Source organism: Schistocerca piceifrons, chromosome 7, assembly GCF_021461385.2.
Source record: "Schistocerca piceifrons isolate TAMUIC-IGC-003096 chromosome 7, iqSchPice1.1, whole genome shotgun sequence".
Taxonomy (NCBI): Eukaryota; Metazoa; Arthropoda; class Insecta; order Orthoptera; family Acrididae; genus Schistocerca; species Schistocerca piceifrons.
The window spans coordinates 338,722,680-338,741,314 of NC_060144.1; the positions used below are offsets into that span (position 1 = coordinate 338,722,680).

Genomic DNA, 18,635 nt, shown 5'->3' on the forward strand with positions numbered 1-18,635 from the left:
GGAAAGTGCCTTTACGAATACACAGGTCGATGTGTGATCTGCAGAGCATTACTGCGCTTGGCTTGGCCTGCAACGCTCGAGCGTGAACCCAAAGTGTACGGCACGTGGCCTCTTGAGAAGAACCTTACAGCTTCCTACATCACACACATCCATGCCCCAGGCAGGATTCGAACCCGCGACCGTAGCAGCAGCGCGGTTCCGGACTGAAGTGCCTAGAACCGCTCGTCCACAGCGGCCGTCTACAGCTTGATAATCGACGGTGCATTTCGCTACACCCCAAAGGTTTTCCTCCTCCATCCCCAATCGCCCCATTCACTGCGGTGTCTGAGAATTGTCTTAAACTCATGTGTTGACCTTAAGTGACGGTAATAAGTGTGTAACGCTGTGTCGTTTTGTCTTGTATGACGATGAGAGAAGGAAGAGGGTACAAACTGGTCGAGATACATTTTATTAACACCGAGAAGCTTATGTCCACGAATCAGCGCAGTTTTAGGAAGCATCGCTAGTGTCATACTCACCTTGCCCTTTTCTCATATGATATACTGTGAACTATGGATGAAGGGCAACAGGGAGATTCCGTATTTCTAGGTTTACGGAGAGCATTTGACGCGGTGACCAATGCAGATTCTTAACGAAGGTATGAACATATGAAACAGATTGCCAAATATGTGAGTTGTTCGATGATTGCTTAAGTAATAGACCCCATTTATTGTCCTCGATGGCGACTGTTCATCGGAGCCGAAGGTATAGTCAGAAGTGCGCGAGGGAAGAGTGATAAGACCGTTATTATTTTCTATACACGTAAATGATACGGCGGAGAGGGTGGGCAGCAATCTGCGGTTGATTGCTGATGATGATCTGGAGTAGCGGAAGGTGTCAAAGTTTCCTGAGTGGACGAGGACCCAAAATGAGGTAGACCATACTTTTAGATCGTATAATGAATGTCAGCTGGCTCTAAATGTAGAAAAATGTAAGTTAAAGCGGATAAGTAGAAACACCAACCCCCTAATATTAGGATATAGCATTAGCGGTATCCTCCTTAACACAATCGTGTCCTTTAAATATCTTGGCGTAACGCTGCAAAGCGATTTGAAATGGAATGTGCGTGCGGCGACTGTGGTACGGAAGGCGAATGATCGACTTCGGTTTTTTGGGAGAAGTTTTAGGAAAGAGTGGTTAAATCAGTAAAGGAGACCGCGTATAGAATACTAATGCGTCTATTCTTGAGTGCTGCTCGTGTGTTTGGAATCCTTATCAGGTCGGATTAAAGGAAGACATAGAAGCAATTGAGAGGTGGACTCCTAGATTTGTTACCGGTGGATTCGAGCAACGCGCAAGTGTTACGGAGATGCTTCAGGAACTCAAATGGGAATCCGTGGAGGAAAGGCGACATTCTTTTCGAGGAACACCACTGAGAAAATTTAGAGAACCGGCATCTGAAGCTGACTGCAGAACGATTTTATTGCCGTCAACAGACATTACGCGTAAGGACCAAGAAGACATTAGGGCTGACTCTATTTCCGAGTGGAACAGGAAAGGAAATGACTTATAGTACTACAAGGTACCCTCCACCACGCACCATACGGTTGCTTGCGGAGTATGTGTGTAAATGTTGCACGTAGCCCACTGCTCTCGAGGGGGCGGCAGAGCTTAAGTATCGTATCTGCCAGACTCCTCACTACCAAGTGTCATATGCCCTCTCCCAATGGCCGGCCAGAGTGGCTGAGCGGTTCTAGGCGCTACAGTCTGGAACCGCGCGACCGCTACGGTCTCAGGTTCGAATCCTGCCTCGGGCATGGATGTATGCGATGTCCTTGGGTTAGTTAGGTTTAAGTAGTTCTAAGTTCTAGGGGACTGATGACCTCAGAAGTTAAGTCCCTTAGTGCTCAGAGCCTCTCCCACTGAGACACTGCAGTACGGTTTGGAATGTGCTCCAGATCTTCAGTGATCAGAAACTTTATGTCTCCACCTCTCCCTTCCTTACCGGCTAAGTACTGGTGGTGAAAATATCTCCCACCCTCAGGACTCAAGTTGGTTACCCCCAAGATGAGCGCTACCGTACTGGTGTAGTTATTATCCTCAGATAAGGAGACGGTTGCTTTAAATTTGTATACTCTTCATAATTTGCTTTGTTTTAAGCAGAATGACTATCATTTTTATCTATCATGTGTACAGGGCGACACTTTTTACTGTGCGTCCCTCCCTCCCCCCCCCCCCCCCCTCCACCCTTCCCTCTTTATAAATTGTGAAATCGTTTTCTGTGTACATTGGCTGACAGACCTTGTATACAGCACATGAAACTCAACTGTTGCTCAACAATTGCGTTGCATACCAGTTCTAATGTTTATCATGTCCATGCTTTTAATTAATGTGAGATCAAAATTAGAATATATTTTGATTGTTTTGACATGTATGAAGATTTTCAGTAAAGGACAAATCCGCTGATCACTGTAGAAGTCTGATTGCATTAAAAACACTGTACCCAATACGGATGTCACTCAGTTTAATTCTACATGAATTTATGGGAAATTTGTCCACAATGTGCAAAAAGTTCGATAATATTTGCAGATACACAAGTTTTAGTTTGATTTATCTATTTTGTATGTGCAAATTGCTATTTCAGGTGCAATATTTTAATTTTGCTAGTTCATATGTAGCTGTAAATCACAGATGCACGGCTTGTAAATAGTCACTGTTCAGGACTGTGACTGCTCTTTTAGGGTGCCTCATTTACAATTTTTTTGACTACAGTAACAACGAAATTCCACTTAGGGAATCTAAGAACTCATGCATAGTTCTATGTGTACCACGTCTTATATGACATGTCTGTACTACTGTAAGCTAAGACAGATCAAACCATGTTGAACTTTCTACGAAAAAAAAGAAAAAATTCTACCCATTGTGTGTCGCAAGCTGTTGACAGAAACCGTGCGATGTTAAGAGATTTTCAAATTAACTGTTAAATCCAATAAAGTTGACAGTGATATCCACACGCGGACATGCCCCTCCCCTCACACTCACACACACACAAACACACATACACACACACACAAACACAAACACACACACACACACATTTGAGGAAAAAAAACTCTTTCGTTTACAGTAGTGTCTTAGCACTGTTGAGATACGTGATACAAGTTTACATGCTCCTACCTGCTTAGAAAACTGATGCACCGTGTCGAGGCACTTGTAGTACTGTCTACCCGATGGCGTCATGCGGAATATGAAGTCGGGGTATAGCCAGGGATTCAACATTCTTTTCATCGTCAGCTCCGTCACTCTGTGTGAAGAAACTACTTTAGTTACAGATGTGATATGCAGGAAAACTTATCTTTTTTCTGCCTGTAGCAGAAGACACATCTTTTCGTGTTATTATTTTCAATCCGAAGACTGATTTGATGCAGATTAGATACTCTATTCCATCCAGTAAAGACCTTTTGAGTTCTATATACGAGGGTCATTCAATAATTAAAGAGACAAATTGGTCTGGAGAAAAAAGTGTTTACTTTTACAAAACAATACTTTTTCCATTTTTCAACATAATCCCCTTGCACCTTTATGCACTTGTTCCAACGGCCTACAAGCTTTTTTTATTCTGGCTGCAAAGACCTCTTTAGCTTGATGTTTGAACCAATTTCCTTCAAACTTTTTCACGTCCTCGTTGTCCTGGAACCTCTTGCCACGTAATGCCTCCTTTAGTACTAAATCAGGACTGTAAGACTGATGAGGCAGTACTTTCCAGACCATTATGCCAACGGTGTCACGGGTTAGTTGAGCGATATGAGGACGTGCGGCGTTGTCTTACTGGAGAATCACTCCTCTCCTCTGAACTCCAAGACGTCTCTCTCTCGTGGCTGGCTTCACCTTGTTTAAAAGAAAAAAAGGTTCAAATGGCTCTGAGCACTATGGGACTTAACATCTGAGATCATCAGTCCCCTAGAACTTAGAACTACTTAAACCTAACTAACCTAAGGACATCACACACATCCATGCCCGAGGCAGGATTCGAACCTGCGACCGTAGAGGCCGCGCGGTTCCAGACTGGAGTGCCTAGAACCGCTCGGCCACACGGGCCGGCTTTAAAAGAAAATCCGAGCAGTATTGGCTGTTCATTGTACGCTGCTCTTCGAGATAATAACAAAAAAGTGGACCTTCAGCATCCAAAAACACCGTCAACATGACTTTTCCTGTTGATGCTTGGGTTTTGAATTTTTTCTTGAGTATGCTTCCACTCCATGCTTTGTCTTTTTGATTCTGGCTCATAATAGTGAACCCAAGTTTCATTACAAGTTAAAATTTTGTTGAGAAAGTGCTCACCTTCTCTTTCATAACTTTCCTTCAGCTCAGTGCACACTCTCAACCTCGTTTCCTTGTGTAGCTGCGTCAACTCCTTTGGCACCCATCTTGCACATTTTTTGCGCTTCTTCAACTTGTTACAGATAATGTTATGAACTGTACCAGTACTAACTTAAACCTTATAAACTATCATCTGCACAGTCACACGGCGGTAGGAACGAATAATGTCATCGATTCGACTTTCAAGTGATGGAGTTGAAACTGCAACTGGTTCGTCAGTCACTGAGTCGCGACCATTTTTCAACTACTCTACCCACTTGTAAAAGTTTTCACGATTCATACAACCTTCACTATAAAGTTTAGACATTCTACAGTATATATTCACTGGCTTCTCGCCTTCAGCAAATAAAAAACGAATAACAGAACGTTGTTCGACTAATGTGGACGTTTCAAGTGGACACGTCATCTTGAAATATATTTTTGAGGTTATAAACTAAACCATGTTGATACACCAGCTCATCAGGGCTCATCCCAGTAATCCCAACTTAAAGCCATAAAAGTAAAAACCTTTCCCTGCTAACAGATTTTTCCCCAGACCAATTTATCTGTTTAATAATTGAATGACACTCGTTTATACTGCTTACTGTGGTCAAGCTTTAGTCTTACTCTAAAATTCTTACTCTCTCTCCGTCACTCCGCCCACCCACCACCCCCACATATGCTTCCTATCATTACCAAGGTTACGATTCCTCCTCACCTCTGGATGTTACCTATCAACTGGTCTCTTCTTTGAGTCGAGTTGTGACATAAATTTATTTTGCCATAAACGACTTCCTAAGACTTTCTGTTTTTCAGTTTTTTTGCTGTATCCATCTTGTATTACGTCTACTTCGACTATCGTGAGTTGTTTTGCTGTCCAAGTAATAAAACTCGTACACTACAATAATGGAGGTCAGTATGAAGGCATTGGTATTTGTAAGAAAATTAACATCGTCGGCTGGAGTAGTTGTGCACAGTGTGCATGCAGTAGTATAAGATCCAGTATACCGATAAATTCAGTCACCAGGTATCGCATTTGATGTTATTAGTACAGTATATAACAAGACATCAATGATTCAGGTGGTAGAGGGTGGAACTTGGTATAAAGGCACTCGGCTCTGTGTGGTGTCTGTGTATGCGTAAGTGCCTTTACTGCAGATGGGAGACAGACAACATTAGCGACAGTGCGTGTTGTACCCATAAACCACGATTGTGAAAATGCCACGCGGAAAACAGTTCTCATGCGATTGAAAAGAAAAAATAGGTTTGTGCAAGGAAATGAGATATTCTAATCGTCAAATATCCAACTAGTTGAACCGTTCAACTGATTGATAATTTCATCAGATAGGGTGCAAGATGTAGACAGAAAGGAAAATGTGGGAAAAGTAGAAAATTATCTGAGGGATCGAAACGGTTACTTTTGTGAAAAGTAAGGGCCACAAACCGTTATCCTTGTCAACTCGTCTCTGATTTACAGTTGCCAGTAACGGCCAAACGTGTGCGACAAATTTTGTCAAATCACAAACATCTACCATTGAAGAAACGACCTGATTTAACACCCAAGCATGAACTGGATGGATTAGGATTTGTTGAAAAACACACGCCATGGACTTCAGAGTGGAAAGAAAGCATCTTCAGTGATGGGAAGAAATTTCATTAAGACGGGCCGGATGGATTTCAAAATTATTGGGATGATCGGAGAAGAGAGCAACAGGTAAGAATGAGGAGAAATGTTGGTGGTGGAAGAGTTATGAGTTTGGCTGCCTTCTGTACTAAATGTAAACCACACACTGCTTGGCTGGATACTAGAATGAACTTTAACGTGTACACTAAGATGCTACAGACAAAACTGATTAGAATGCACGAGGACCTAGGGGATGAAAACCTAAGGTTTCAACAAGATATTTCATCTGTACACGTTTCTGTTACAACGAAAAAGTGGTTTGAAGATAAAGATACTGATGTATTACCCTTGTGTGCCCGTAACCCGGATTTTAACCCCTTGGAAAACCTTTTTGGAGTACCTAGAGGACCTGGGGGGTGAAAACCTAAGGTTTCAACAAGATTATTCATCTGTACACGTTTCTGTCACAACGAAAAAGTGGTTTGAAGATAAAGATACTGATGTATTACCCTTGTGTGCCCATAACACGGCTTTGAACCCCTTGGAAAACCTTTTTGGAGTACCTAGAGGACCTGGGGGATGAAAACCTAAGGTTTCAACAAGATGATTCATCTGTACACATTTCTGTCACAACGAAAAAGTGGTTTGAAGATAAAGATACTGATGTATTACCCTTGTGTGCCCGTAAACCGGATTTGAACCCCTTGGAAAACCTTTCTGGAGTACCTGCAAGGCGTGTTTACCGCAGTGGAAGGCAATTTGAAACCGTATGTGAGCTGAAAAAAAAAAATGATACGACAATGTCACTCCAAGAACTAGAAACCGTAACAGTGTAAATGCTGAAGAGAATTTTTGAATTAATTACGGAGAACCGAGATGGGACAAGGACTAACAATGCAATAACACAATAGGACAGCGAGGGCCTTTACATCAATTTCCATCAAGGAAATGCTAACGACACATTTTGTTATTCGTGTTAAGAAAGAAACTGTGTAATTCTGCCATCATGCTTTAGTCTTATATATATGTCCTACTTTCATAATAAAGTCGATAGATGTGTGCTTCGAACACTGTACTATTACTTTCGTAGGAACCCTGCCTTTCTACTGATTCCTTCTACTGTACTCTAGTTGCATTTATTGCTCTGTTTCTCTCTCCAGTGCCTGATTGAATTCGACTTCATTCTACAACCTCTGCTTACTTTTTTCGTCATTAATTTCATAACACTCTTTATTCTGTTCTACTGGCCGTCGAAGTCCTTTGACGTCTCTGACAGAACTACAAGTTCACCACAAAATTTAAAGGTTGCTATTTTTTCACTCAGCACCTTAATTCTCTTTCCAAATTTGTACTTGGTTTTCTTTTACTGCTTGTTCAATGTACATATTAAATAGTTTCTAGAATAAATAGATTACAATCCTGACTGACTCGTTTGTCAACTACTAATTCTCTTTCATGTTCTTCAATTTTCAGTGCATTGTGCTGCAAACTTTCGCTGAATGAAGTTCACATTTTCTGTTGTACCTAAAAACAATTTCTAAGTACAGTGTATTATTAAATATATGTACCGAATCAATATAGGATTAAGTAGCCAAATGGTTGCACATAAACCGTAGTTACATTGACCTAGGTATCGACACGTATTAGAGGTGTCTTCATCAAAATGAAATGTTGCTAAATCCTATAGAGTAATACATAGAAATATACTACTTTATAGGATTTAGCAACATTTCATTCCGATGAAGACACGCCAGTAGGTGTCGAAACCTAGGTCAATGTACCTACCATTTATGTGCAACCGGTTGGCTCTATAATCCTATGTTGAAACTAGTGTACGGCTGCTGAGTAACAGACATTTTAAAAACAGTAGTGCATAGAGAATATCCACTGCTTTCATATATTTGTCCCCACGACTGAAAATTCGTAAGACATTCGGCTCTATATACGTGCTGTAGAAGTGGTTTCTCACTGTCAAAACGACGCCATTGTTGTGTTTTTGTAGGTGTGGTGTGCTACCGACTGTGATGTCGTTAAAGATGATAAGCAGTGTCTTTTCTCTAATAACATAGAATAAGAGTAACAGCATTAGCAGTAACAGTTACGGAGACATACTCACGAGCAGGTTGCCGAAACGTACTCGGATCCAGCATCCTCTTGGGCGTTGACGCATGTGCCCATTGCAGTCTCTGCCAAACAGAAGAGTACAAATTTTTTAAATCGAAACAACGTGATATTTGATTATGATCGAGATATAACTCGGTTACATCGGACTCCATTAAACAGTAATTCATAAAAAGATTGGTCCAAGCCCAAAGGGCGAAGTTGTTCTCGGTAAACTGAGACACTAAAATAAACGGAAAACTTGATAATGAATTCCGTTTATTGTCGTTAAATCTGTAACATTTTTGTTATGGCATTATGCAGTACGAGGGCAACGCCCTTGCCGCAGTGGATACACCGGTTCCCAAGAGATCACCGAAGTTAAGCGCTGTCGGGCGTGGTCGGCACTTGGATGGGTGACCATCCAGGCCGCCATACGCTGTTGTCATTTTTCGGGGTGCACTCAGCCTAGTGCTGCCAATTGAAGGGCTACTCGACCGAATACTAGCGGCTTCGGTCAAGAATACCATCATAACGACCGGGAGAGCGGTGTGCTGACTCCACGCCCCTCCCATCCGCATCCTCCACTGAGGATGAGACGGCAGTCGGTTGGTCCCGATGGGCCACTTGTGGCCTGTAGACGGAGTGGTTTTATTATATAGTACGAAACCACAGGGTGCATCACCAGGGCTTTCTGTTGTTATGTAAAGACCTCCATTGCGTTATCTACACGCCAGAAATGCTTACCTGTGTATTTTGTTGACTTTCGTTTTTGACATCCCATTAGAGTAACTCCTGCATGTTCAACATACTCAGTTTTCAAAGAAGACACGACAAGTTAAAAAAGAAGACCATGCCATTTTGTTGTTATTACATCAGGTAAAGCGAAATCTACTGGTAAATCACTGATCGGGGATTCAATTTTTATTGAGATTATATCATATTCAGGATGCGTAATACATAACCTGTGGTATCGATAGTTCCGATGCCATAGCGTAGGTGCACGTTCGTAGGTTGGCTCTACGAGAGCGGACGAACTACGCCGACCACACCTACGTGCTAATCTCAGCCAAAGTTAAGCAACCATGTATTAACTTGTTTTTGCCTATAGTAAATATCATTAATTTTACACGCAGTACCGAAGTGCTTTACCTCTCCTGCTCCTACTCGCGTCCTTCATTCGGCCTATTTTGCAGAACACAAGAGCGGGTCCATGCGCCACCTTCCAGGCAGAATACAAAATAACGAAGAGAACGACTCGGTTGATTGCAATATTGTGTATCAATGGTGACGGGGCAATGACATTTACATAGAGATCCTCTACGTAGGCTATTGACTGTCAATCAATGAAATGAATCAATGAAATTTAAAGACTCAACTGGTTCACGAAAAACGACAGATACACCACCACGTTGCAACCAATGAAACATAATGGCAAGTCAAAAGTATCTGTCTGGCGCAGTAAATAGCGTTGAAGGTCACTTGTTTGTATATGAGGAAGAAAGGTATGAAAGAAGAAAACAAGTGTTGATGTTCATCCTTCTCTAGAATTGAGTTAAAAGACTACAGATTAGATTGCTGGTAAGATACATAAATGAAACACGTAATTATCTGTTGTGTAATGATCTGTATCACCACGGCTCTACGGAGGTTATGGCGCACCAGTGTTGCAAATGGGTGATTTATTCAACTTAAAAACACAACAAGTTTCGGGAAACATGACACCAATAACTAGTTATATACACAACTAAACCGTAAATAATTATTCTTATTTCACATACCAACATACACGTAACAGATGTCTGACTACGTCGTACATGAAGTATTACGTACCTTAAATGTATTGTGACATTTCGCATATTCAAAAAATATGTAAGGTGCAAAATGGTTCAAATGGCTCTGAGCACTATGGGACTTAACTACTTTGGTCATCAGTCCCCTAGAACTTAGAACTACTTAAACCTAACTAACCTAAGGACATCACACACATCCATGCCTGAGGCAGGATTCGAACCTGCGACCGTAGCAGTCGCGCGGTTCCGGACTGCGCGCCTAGAACCGCTAGAGTAAGGTGCAAAAATGCATTATCGAACATATGAAAGACTCTACCTTTGGCATGTAACATGGTATAGTGATCGTCATTATTGGTGGTGCTTAACACATGCACAGAACTCTGTTCACTGGCTAACGAAAGTCCATCGAAATTATCATACCAAAGACTGTAACGTCATGTTACGTACACAAATGAAGGTATCCATGCGTATACATCAATGGCAATGAACGACATTGCTGTCAACTCAAAGACTTTGATCGTCAGTATATGTATGTTACAACAATACCTAAAACATTCTTTCTCCCGTGCTACAATGCTTTGCGTCTGTTCATGTTTCTGGGTCTGCTGATGACGGTTAACATTTTCGGCACGTTTGATGATAGCAGTTTGATATATTGAGATGACTACCCCCTGTACAGGTGAAATATAGATCAGAGGTCAGCTAGCACACGGTGCACCAGATCGCAAAAACAAATAAATGAAACGCGCGATACTAGTTCCTTATGTTGAATTATGTGCGTAGAAACTTAATAGCTGTGAATGGCAACTCCAGAGATACCATCTCCACTTTTCGACTTTGTCATACTTTCCACCAGACATCAATAGGCGAACTGCAACAATGTGTATCCGCCATTGTAAGCAGAAACGAAAACCCAGCAGTAAACAGAGCACAGTTATATCTCAAAACTGTCCACGGGATATTGTTCTCGAAAACACGGCCTGCCAACCCTAAATCCACAAATTTAATGGTTCTCAAAAAACGCCCGACAAAGCACGCTTTTGTCTAATTATTTCCACATAAGTCGCGCCGTTTCCAACCATAATACTATGCTCACACAAGAAAAGAAAAAAGTTTCATTCACGATTGCGAAAAAGTGCAATCTTGCTAGTCGTATACAGGCATAATTCTTTATAAACTAGGTAACAAGTACCAGAGCAGGGCCGTGGACTCTTTCAGGTACCTACGCTACATTATATCATATTCATGAGCTTGACGACACTGGAACGCTATGTCGTTTATTACTATGATCAACACTGTCAGTGTAGAGTTACAGTGTTTCATATTAGGAATCCTTTTATGCAACGTAAATATTTTATGGTAAGATCTGTGTGAATCTAATCAGCAAACACAGATACATGAATTAATAAAAGTTAATAGCTTTATAAAGAATTGAGTATTCTTACCGCAAATAATATCGAGTGAGCAAAGCGCTATGGACGGGTAGATGTCAAATTCAGGTCCGTCCGCGTTCTTTCTCAGTTTTTCTAGTAACACCTTCGACTTTTCTGCGAAAACACCCACAAAGTTATCCAGAATTTTGAAGTGAAACGCAGGAGTCAGCATTTTCCTTCGCCTCTGCCATTTATTCCCTAGAGAAGAAAATTTGGTCACAAAAAGTTCAGATGACTGAGGTGAGCTCTCACATGTTGAAGAGAGTTTCGCTTACCAGCGCTGGTTAGGAGACCTTCTCCCAGCCACGGTCTCAGGAATGTGTAGTGCACAGATTTTGTGATGAGGTCGCAGCTGCTGAGAACTTTCTGCGGGAGCGAAGGAAAAAAGTGATGACGTAGGCGCTGACGGAACAGAGCCTTGTGCAAAGTCAGAAAGCAGGTAAGCCTACCTCAATATTCTCTGCCTTTATGATGTGGACCTCCGGCAAATTTCCATACCACATGCGGAAGACTGCCCCGTGGCTCTTCGTTATCTTCCGTAACAATGCCAGCAAACCTGAAACAGGAAGTTCCAAGCAATAAAATGACCCACTGCTGCCAGAATTAGACGATGTTCCTGTATCTAGTTATCGGTATTAAAAGGGTGAACAAGCTGAAATAAATGCCGTCCATCTTTATTAATAAATTACTTTGTCTTAATCTGAGTCCCTTGTTTCTCGAAATAAGTGTGTCTAATAATAAATTCTTAATCGGAGTAATCTATGAGCTACAATACAGAGACGGAGTTTTGTACTTTCATGACTTAAGGTTATTATCACTGGGATGGGCTGAGAACAGCTGTGTAGATATAAAAATTGTTTTGTTTATAACCTCAATATTAAATTTAACGATGGCGTGTCCACTTGAAGTCTCCACGTTAGGTCAACAATGTTCAGTGACCGGTTTTCCCTTTCTGAAGGTGAGAAACCACCCAAAATCTTTTCTCGAATGATTGTACTATATGGTGAAAGTTGTATGAACCGTGGAAATTTGGATAAGCAAGTAGAACATTTCAAACACGGTCGAAACTCAGTAACAGACGTGCAACGTCCTGGGTGCCGGCCAGCTGAAATGTCAGCTCCTTCGCTTGAAACTCGCATTGACGATACTATTCGCGAGGGCCGACGTGTTACAATTGAACATACAGCAAAAATGGTTGCAGTAAATGTTGGAACAGCACGAAACATTACCAGTAACAAGCACAAGTAGAGCAACGTGCGTCTCAAAAGTGTTAACGCAACAACACAAGGAGACAAGACTCAAAGTGTGTACACACTGGAAAGAACGTTATGAAATGAAAGGGGAGGTGATCATTTTCAGAGTAAGATTTCAACGTGTGATGAATCTTGGCTCCACTAAAGGAGGCATTAGGTGGAAAAAATTTCAGCATAACGAGGAGGTCAAAGAATTTGCGTGAAAATGGTTCATACAAAAAAGACGAAGGCATCTTTGTATCAGGTCCATCGTTGGTACAAGTGTATTAATATTGGCGAGGACTATGATGAGGAATAGTAAGAGTCTCGTTACGTAAAAATACAAAGTCTTTTCTACATTATGTGTCTTTTTAATTATTTGTCCCTCGTATAAACCAATCAGCGTGGTATCATCATTCCAACCAGCTTGGTCAATGCATGCGCATTTCGTTATGAGCGACACAGACATAGGACTACAGCTAAAATCTCGCTCTGCGGAGAACTGAACGAGATTTTCACTCTAACGATACAAGAATTATACCTTTGAATACAACCCATCACATATATTATAGGAACACTATAACAGATATAATAGCAATGAAGAGGGAAGATCCAGCTATGCTCTCCAGGCAGACTTGTGCTGTAGGACTTCCTGCCTAAGACGCGATACAGTTAACCTGTCCTCGCAGAAGGTAAGAGAGAAAGTCTCTTCTAATAAGGTCATCACGCTGTCCAACAAAAGGACAGTTTACATACCCCACGACAAGTTATATGACTCGACATTGGAAGTTAAAGTCTGGGAATTCAGTTGTAGTCTTACTGCAGTTTTTGACAATACTCCCCATCACCTTTCAGTTAAACAGAGCTCCTGTTCCATGCCTGACTACGGAGCTACACCAGGTCACGGATGAACCAGATTCTGCACTCAAAAGGTTCAAGCGAAACCCAAGGGTTTAACTTCCTGAAGTATACAGGAAATTGCGAAAGAAAGTGAGACGAAGCCCACACAATCCCCAAATCAGTACAGTTTTATGCAGAGAGCCGAATCCTACAAAACTGCGGAAAATACTCTGCTGCTTTGGCAAAGGAAAAACAAAATCTGACAATGTTTTTAAAGCCTCTGAATACGAATTAAACGAATTGTTATCGTTAGCACTCAATCTTCACGCTGCAATAAACTATCTGCTGCATATGCGTTTCTTTTTTTTTTTTAAAAAAAAACATGTTTTTGCACACACAGTATTGGAAGCAATCGTGAGGGTTTCTCTTGAGACAGTAGGTAACGATGGAGTGAGTAAAGGTGGATTAAAAACAGTTTTATAGATATCTACAATTTCGTTCAAGTTAGTGATAAAAACCCTCCTAAGTGCAAACAAAATTTAATTCGACCAATACCCAAGAACAATATCGCAAAATCGCCAGCCGACCATTGGTCGATCAGCATTTTACACACAATATACATCTTGCGAAATGATCACGACGAGAAAATTCGAGAAATTATAGCAAATACAGAGGGTTACCGACGATCGTTCTTCCCATGCGCCATTCACAAGTGGAACAGGGAAGGTGAGATCAGTTAGTGGAAGCACCCATCGTTAGATGTGGAGCATGATGTAAATGAAGGTGCAAAGGCTTGTTCAGGGAAAGATGACATACTACATTAAAACGTATAACATACACGGTAAATATCAGTTAGGCTTCAAAAAACAACATAGCACAACAAATGCATTGATTAAAGTGATTGACGGCTTCCAGTGTGTTACGGGCAGGAGTGAAGATATCATTTTTACACCACTTAACTTCAGCTAATTTTTTTAATACTGTTGAGTTCGAGTGGTTCATGGTGTGGGTTCCTGTAGTCATGTCCTAGTTCATGAACCACGGGCAACGTATGAGTGGCCAAGTAAGTGGTCCCGACAGTCGGGATACCAGTTACTTTGGAATAAGGCTGGGCATCTTGGACATATTCTGAGTCGTGGTCACCTTTGTGCTCAGACGGCAAAGACTACCAAATCCACCGGTTAGTCCCTCAGCCGTTAGGGGTAAAACCCAATGGGACTCGGGGCAAGTAAGGCTAGCAACCTGCTTCCCTGGTACTTTAAATATGATGCTGGCAACAATCAGAGCAAAATGCCTCGGACCTTTGGAGGTGACGGAGTCCCACCTCTAACTGACAAACCAGGGACTCCTAAGATACGACTTGGCAAACAAATGGTAATGAGATGGGGAGCTATTAATATCAATGGGGGCTACTCTTGGAAGAAGGTAGAGCTGGCAGAGGCTGGAAGTAAAATGGGGCTGGACGTTTTAGCTGTTAGTGACATTCGGGTAAGGGGTGAGAAAGAAGAAGAAGTGGGAGAATACAAGGTCTACTTGTCAGGAGTCAAAGCAGGAATAGCACAACGGGGTGTAGGGCTTTACATCAGGAAAGAAATGGAACCCAGCGTAGTTGCAATAAGGTATGTAAACGAACGACTGATGTGGATAGATTTGACAGTGTCTAGCAAGAAAATTAGGATTGTGTCAGTATATTCGCATTGTGACGGGACTGATCAAGATAAGATGGATAGTTTTTATGAGGCACTCAGTGATGTAGTTGTTAGAGTAAAGGACAAGGACAGTGTTCTGCTCGTGGGTGATTTTAACGCCAGGATTGGAAATCGAACAGAAGGGTATGAAAAGGTTATGGGTAAATTTGGAGAAGATATGGAGGCCAACAGGAACGGGCAGCAACTCTTGGATATCTGTGCCAGTATGGGCTTAGTAATCACAAACTCCTTTTTTAAACATAAGAACATTCACCGGTATACTTGGGAAAGCAGGGGAACCAGATCTGTCATTGACTATATAATAACAGATCAGGAATTCAGGAAGGCTGTGAGGGACACACGTGTATTCAGGGGATTCTTTGATGACACTGATCATTATTTAATCTGCAGTGAAATTGGGATTGCGAGGCCGAAAGTGCAGGAGGTCAGGTCCACATGTAGGAGGATAAGAGTGGAGAAACTTCAGGATAAGGAAATCAGGCACAAGTACATAACAGCGATCTCAGAAAGGTACCAGTTAGTTGAATGTAGTCAATTGCAGTCATTGGAAAAGGAATGGACAAGGTACAGGGACACAGTACTAGAAGTGGCTAAAGAATGTCTTGGAACAGTAGTGTGTAAAAGTAGGAGGAAGCAAACAGCTTGGTGGAATGACACAGTCAAGGCAGCCTGTAAAAGGAAAAAGAAGGCTTATAAAAAATGGCTACATACTAGAACTCAAGTAGACAGAGAAAGTTATGTTGAAGAAAGAAACAAAGCCAAACAGATAATTGCAGCATCCAAGAAGAAATCTCGGGAAGACTTTGGAAACAGGTTGGAGACATTGGGTCAAGTTGCTGGAAAACCATTCTGGAGTGTAATTAGCAGTCTTCGAAAGGGAGGTAAGAAGGAAATGACAAGTATTTTGGACAGGTCAGGAAAACTGCTGGTGAATCCTGTGGATGCCTTGGGCAGATGGAGGGAATATTTTGAAGAGTTGCTCAATGTAGGTGAAAATACGATCAGTAATGTTTCAGATTTCGAGGTAGAATGGGATAGGAATGATGATGGAAATAGGATCACGTTTGAGGAAGTGGAGAAAATGGTCAATAGATTGCAGTGCAATAAAGCAGCTGGGGTGGATGAAATTAAGTCGGAACTCATCAAGTACAGTGGAATGTCAGGTCTTAAATGGCTACACAGGATAATTGAAATGGCCTGGGAGTCGGGACAGGTCCCATCAGACTGGACAAAAGCAGTAATCACACCAATCTTTAAACATGGAAACAGAAAAGATTGTAACAACTACAGAGGTATCTCTTTAATCAGCGTTGTGGGTAAAATCTTCTCAGGTATTGTTGAAAGGAAAGTGCGAGTATTAGTTGAGGAGCAATTGGATGAAAATCAGTGTGGGTTTAGGCCTCTTAGAGGTTGTCAGGACCAGATCTTTAGCTTACGACAAATAATGGAGAGCTGTTATGAGTGGAACAGGGAATTGTATCTATGCTTTATAGATCTAGAAAAGGCATATGACCGGTTTCCTAGGAGGAAGTTATTGTCTGTTCTAGGAGATTATGGAATAGGGGGCAAACTTTTGCAAGCAATTAAAGGTCTTTACATGGATAGTCAGGCAGCAGTTAGAGTTGACGGTAAACTGAGTTCATGGTTCAGAGTAGTTTCAGGGGTAAGACAAGGCTGCAACCTGTCTCCACTGTTGTTCATATTATTTATGGATCATATGTTGAAAACAATAGACTGGCTGGGTGAGATTAAGGTATGTGAACACAAAATAAGCAGTCTTGCATATGCGGATGACTTAGCTGTGATGGCAGATTCGATTGAAAGTTTGCAGAGTAATATTTCAGAGCTAGATCAGAAATGTAAGGACTATGGTATGAAGATTAGCATCTCCAAAACGAAAGTAATGTCAGTGGGAAAGAAATATAAACGGATTGAGTGCCAAATAGGACGAACAAAGTTAGAACAGGTGGACGGTTTCAAGTACTCAGAATGCATATTCTCACAGGATGGCAACATAGTGAAAGAACTGGAAGCGAGGTGTAGCAAAGCTAATGCAGTGAGCGCTCAGCTACGATCTACTCTCTTCTGCAAGAAGGAAGTCAGTACCAAGACTAAGTTATCTGTGCACCGTTAAATCTTTCGACCAACTTTGTTGTATGGGAGCGAAAGCTGGGTGGATTCAGGTTACCTTAACAACAAGGTTGAGGTTACGGATATGAAAGTAGCTAGGATGATTGCGGGTACTAGTAGATGGGAACAATGGCAGGAGGGTGTCCACAATGAGGAAATCAAAGAAAAACTGGGAATGAACTCTATAGATGTAGCAGTCAGGGCGAACAGGCTTAGATGGTGGGGTCATGTTACACGCATGGGAGAAGCAAGGTTACGCAAGAGACTCATGGGTTCAGCAGTAGAGGGTAGGAGGAGTCGGGGCAGACCAAGGAGAAGGTACCTGGATTAGGTTAAGAATGATTTTGAAGTAATAGGTTTAACATCAGAAGAGGCACCAATGTTAGCACTGAATAGGGGATCATGGAGGAATTTTATAAGGGGGGCTATGCTCCAGACTGAACTCTGAAAGGCATAATCAGTCTTAAATGATGATGATGATGATGTTGAGTTCGAAATGTTCCTTATGGAAATTAAACAGCTGAATTACTCAAACAGTGCAGTACTGTTGTTAAACGGCTATCTCCAAAGCAGATATCAGTGAGATATCTATGGACCAGAGAAATCCTCCCGGGAACATGTGCATTGAGAATCCGCAAATGGTCCTTGGTCCACTGGTTTTTCTCGTTGTATTTCATTGGTGTTTAATCTCTTCTACAGACTTGTAACGACCTCCTAGACTCCAACGGTATCCAGTTGCGTGTAAGTGGCATCTCTAAGAACACTGTTGCTAACGTATCATGTAAGAATAACTTCCTCTGGTCAGTATCATGATGGACACAAAACCTGGGCCCTAAAATAAATTTTAAGAAGTCACAAGTTACGATTGCATCACACCGAGAGCTACCCAGCAAACATCTTCGTGAAACAGTACCATTTATACTTCTGTGTCCAATTACTCTATTAAAAAGCATCGAAAGATCTTGGCAATAAACAAACTGCCACAAGACGAAGACCATCTGGCTCTTCCTACAAGTAGCAGAAAAATTAAGAAAAGTATTTGATCTAGTCGTGACACCAGCCGAATCCTTACTACTGCAATGGTATCCAACATGGCACGAACAGTCAAAACATCAGGTGACTAGAGGTCGCCATGAAAGCTTGTGTACGATATGTGTGTGATGGATGTGTGTTTGATTACGTACATTCTCAGTTAGGTTGGTTGCGACCTGGAAGTAACGCGAGATTCACACACTTTGTTTACTGCTTTGGTTTCTTAGTCACTGTGCAAAGTCAATAACCGCTCCTTGGATCTCGATAGAGATAACGATACCCGGTACCTATAAAGGGCAGTCAAATGAAAACAGAACGTCTGCCACAATGGGGCCATGGAATAGTTCCATTAACAAGTAATGACAAACGGGAGACGAGCCGATCAATCGCTACTTCGCAGAACG

General features: G+C 41.7%; 1 protein-coding gene across 1 annotated transcript in view; it reads right to left on the reverse strand.

Moving 5' to 3' along the window:
- LOC124805162 (cytochrome P450 4C1-like) overlaps window positions 1-18,635 on the reverse strand; it is a 108,259-nt gene that overhangs the window by 52,385 nt on the left and 37,239 nt on the right. The window contains exons 2-6 of the mRNA XM_047265642.1: window positions 11,738-11,844; window positions 11,564-11,654; window positions 11,301-11,486; window positions 8,079-8,148; window positions 3,157-3,283 (exon numbers count right to left, since the gene is read on the reverse strand). Of these exons, the coding sequence (XP_047121598.1) occupies window positions 3,157-3,283; window positions 8,079-8,148; window positions 11,301-11,486; window positions 11,564-11,654; window positions 11,738-11,844 (581 nt within the window). The remainder of the gene's footprint in view (window positions 1-3,156; window positions 3,284-8,078; window positions 8,149-11,300; window positions 11,487-11,563; window positions 11,655-11,737; window positions 11,845-18,635) is intronic.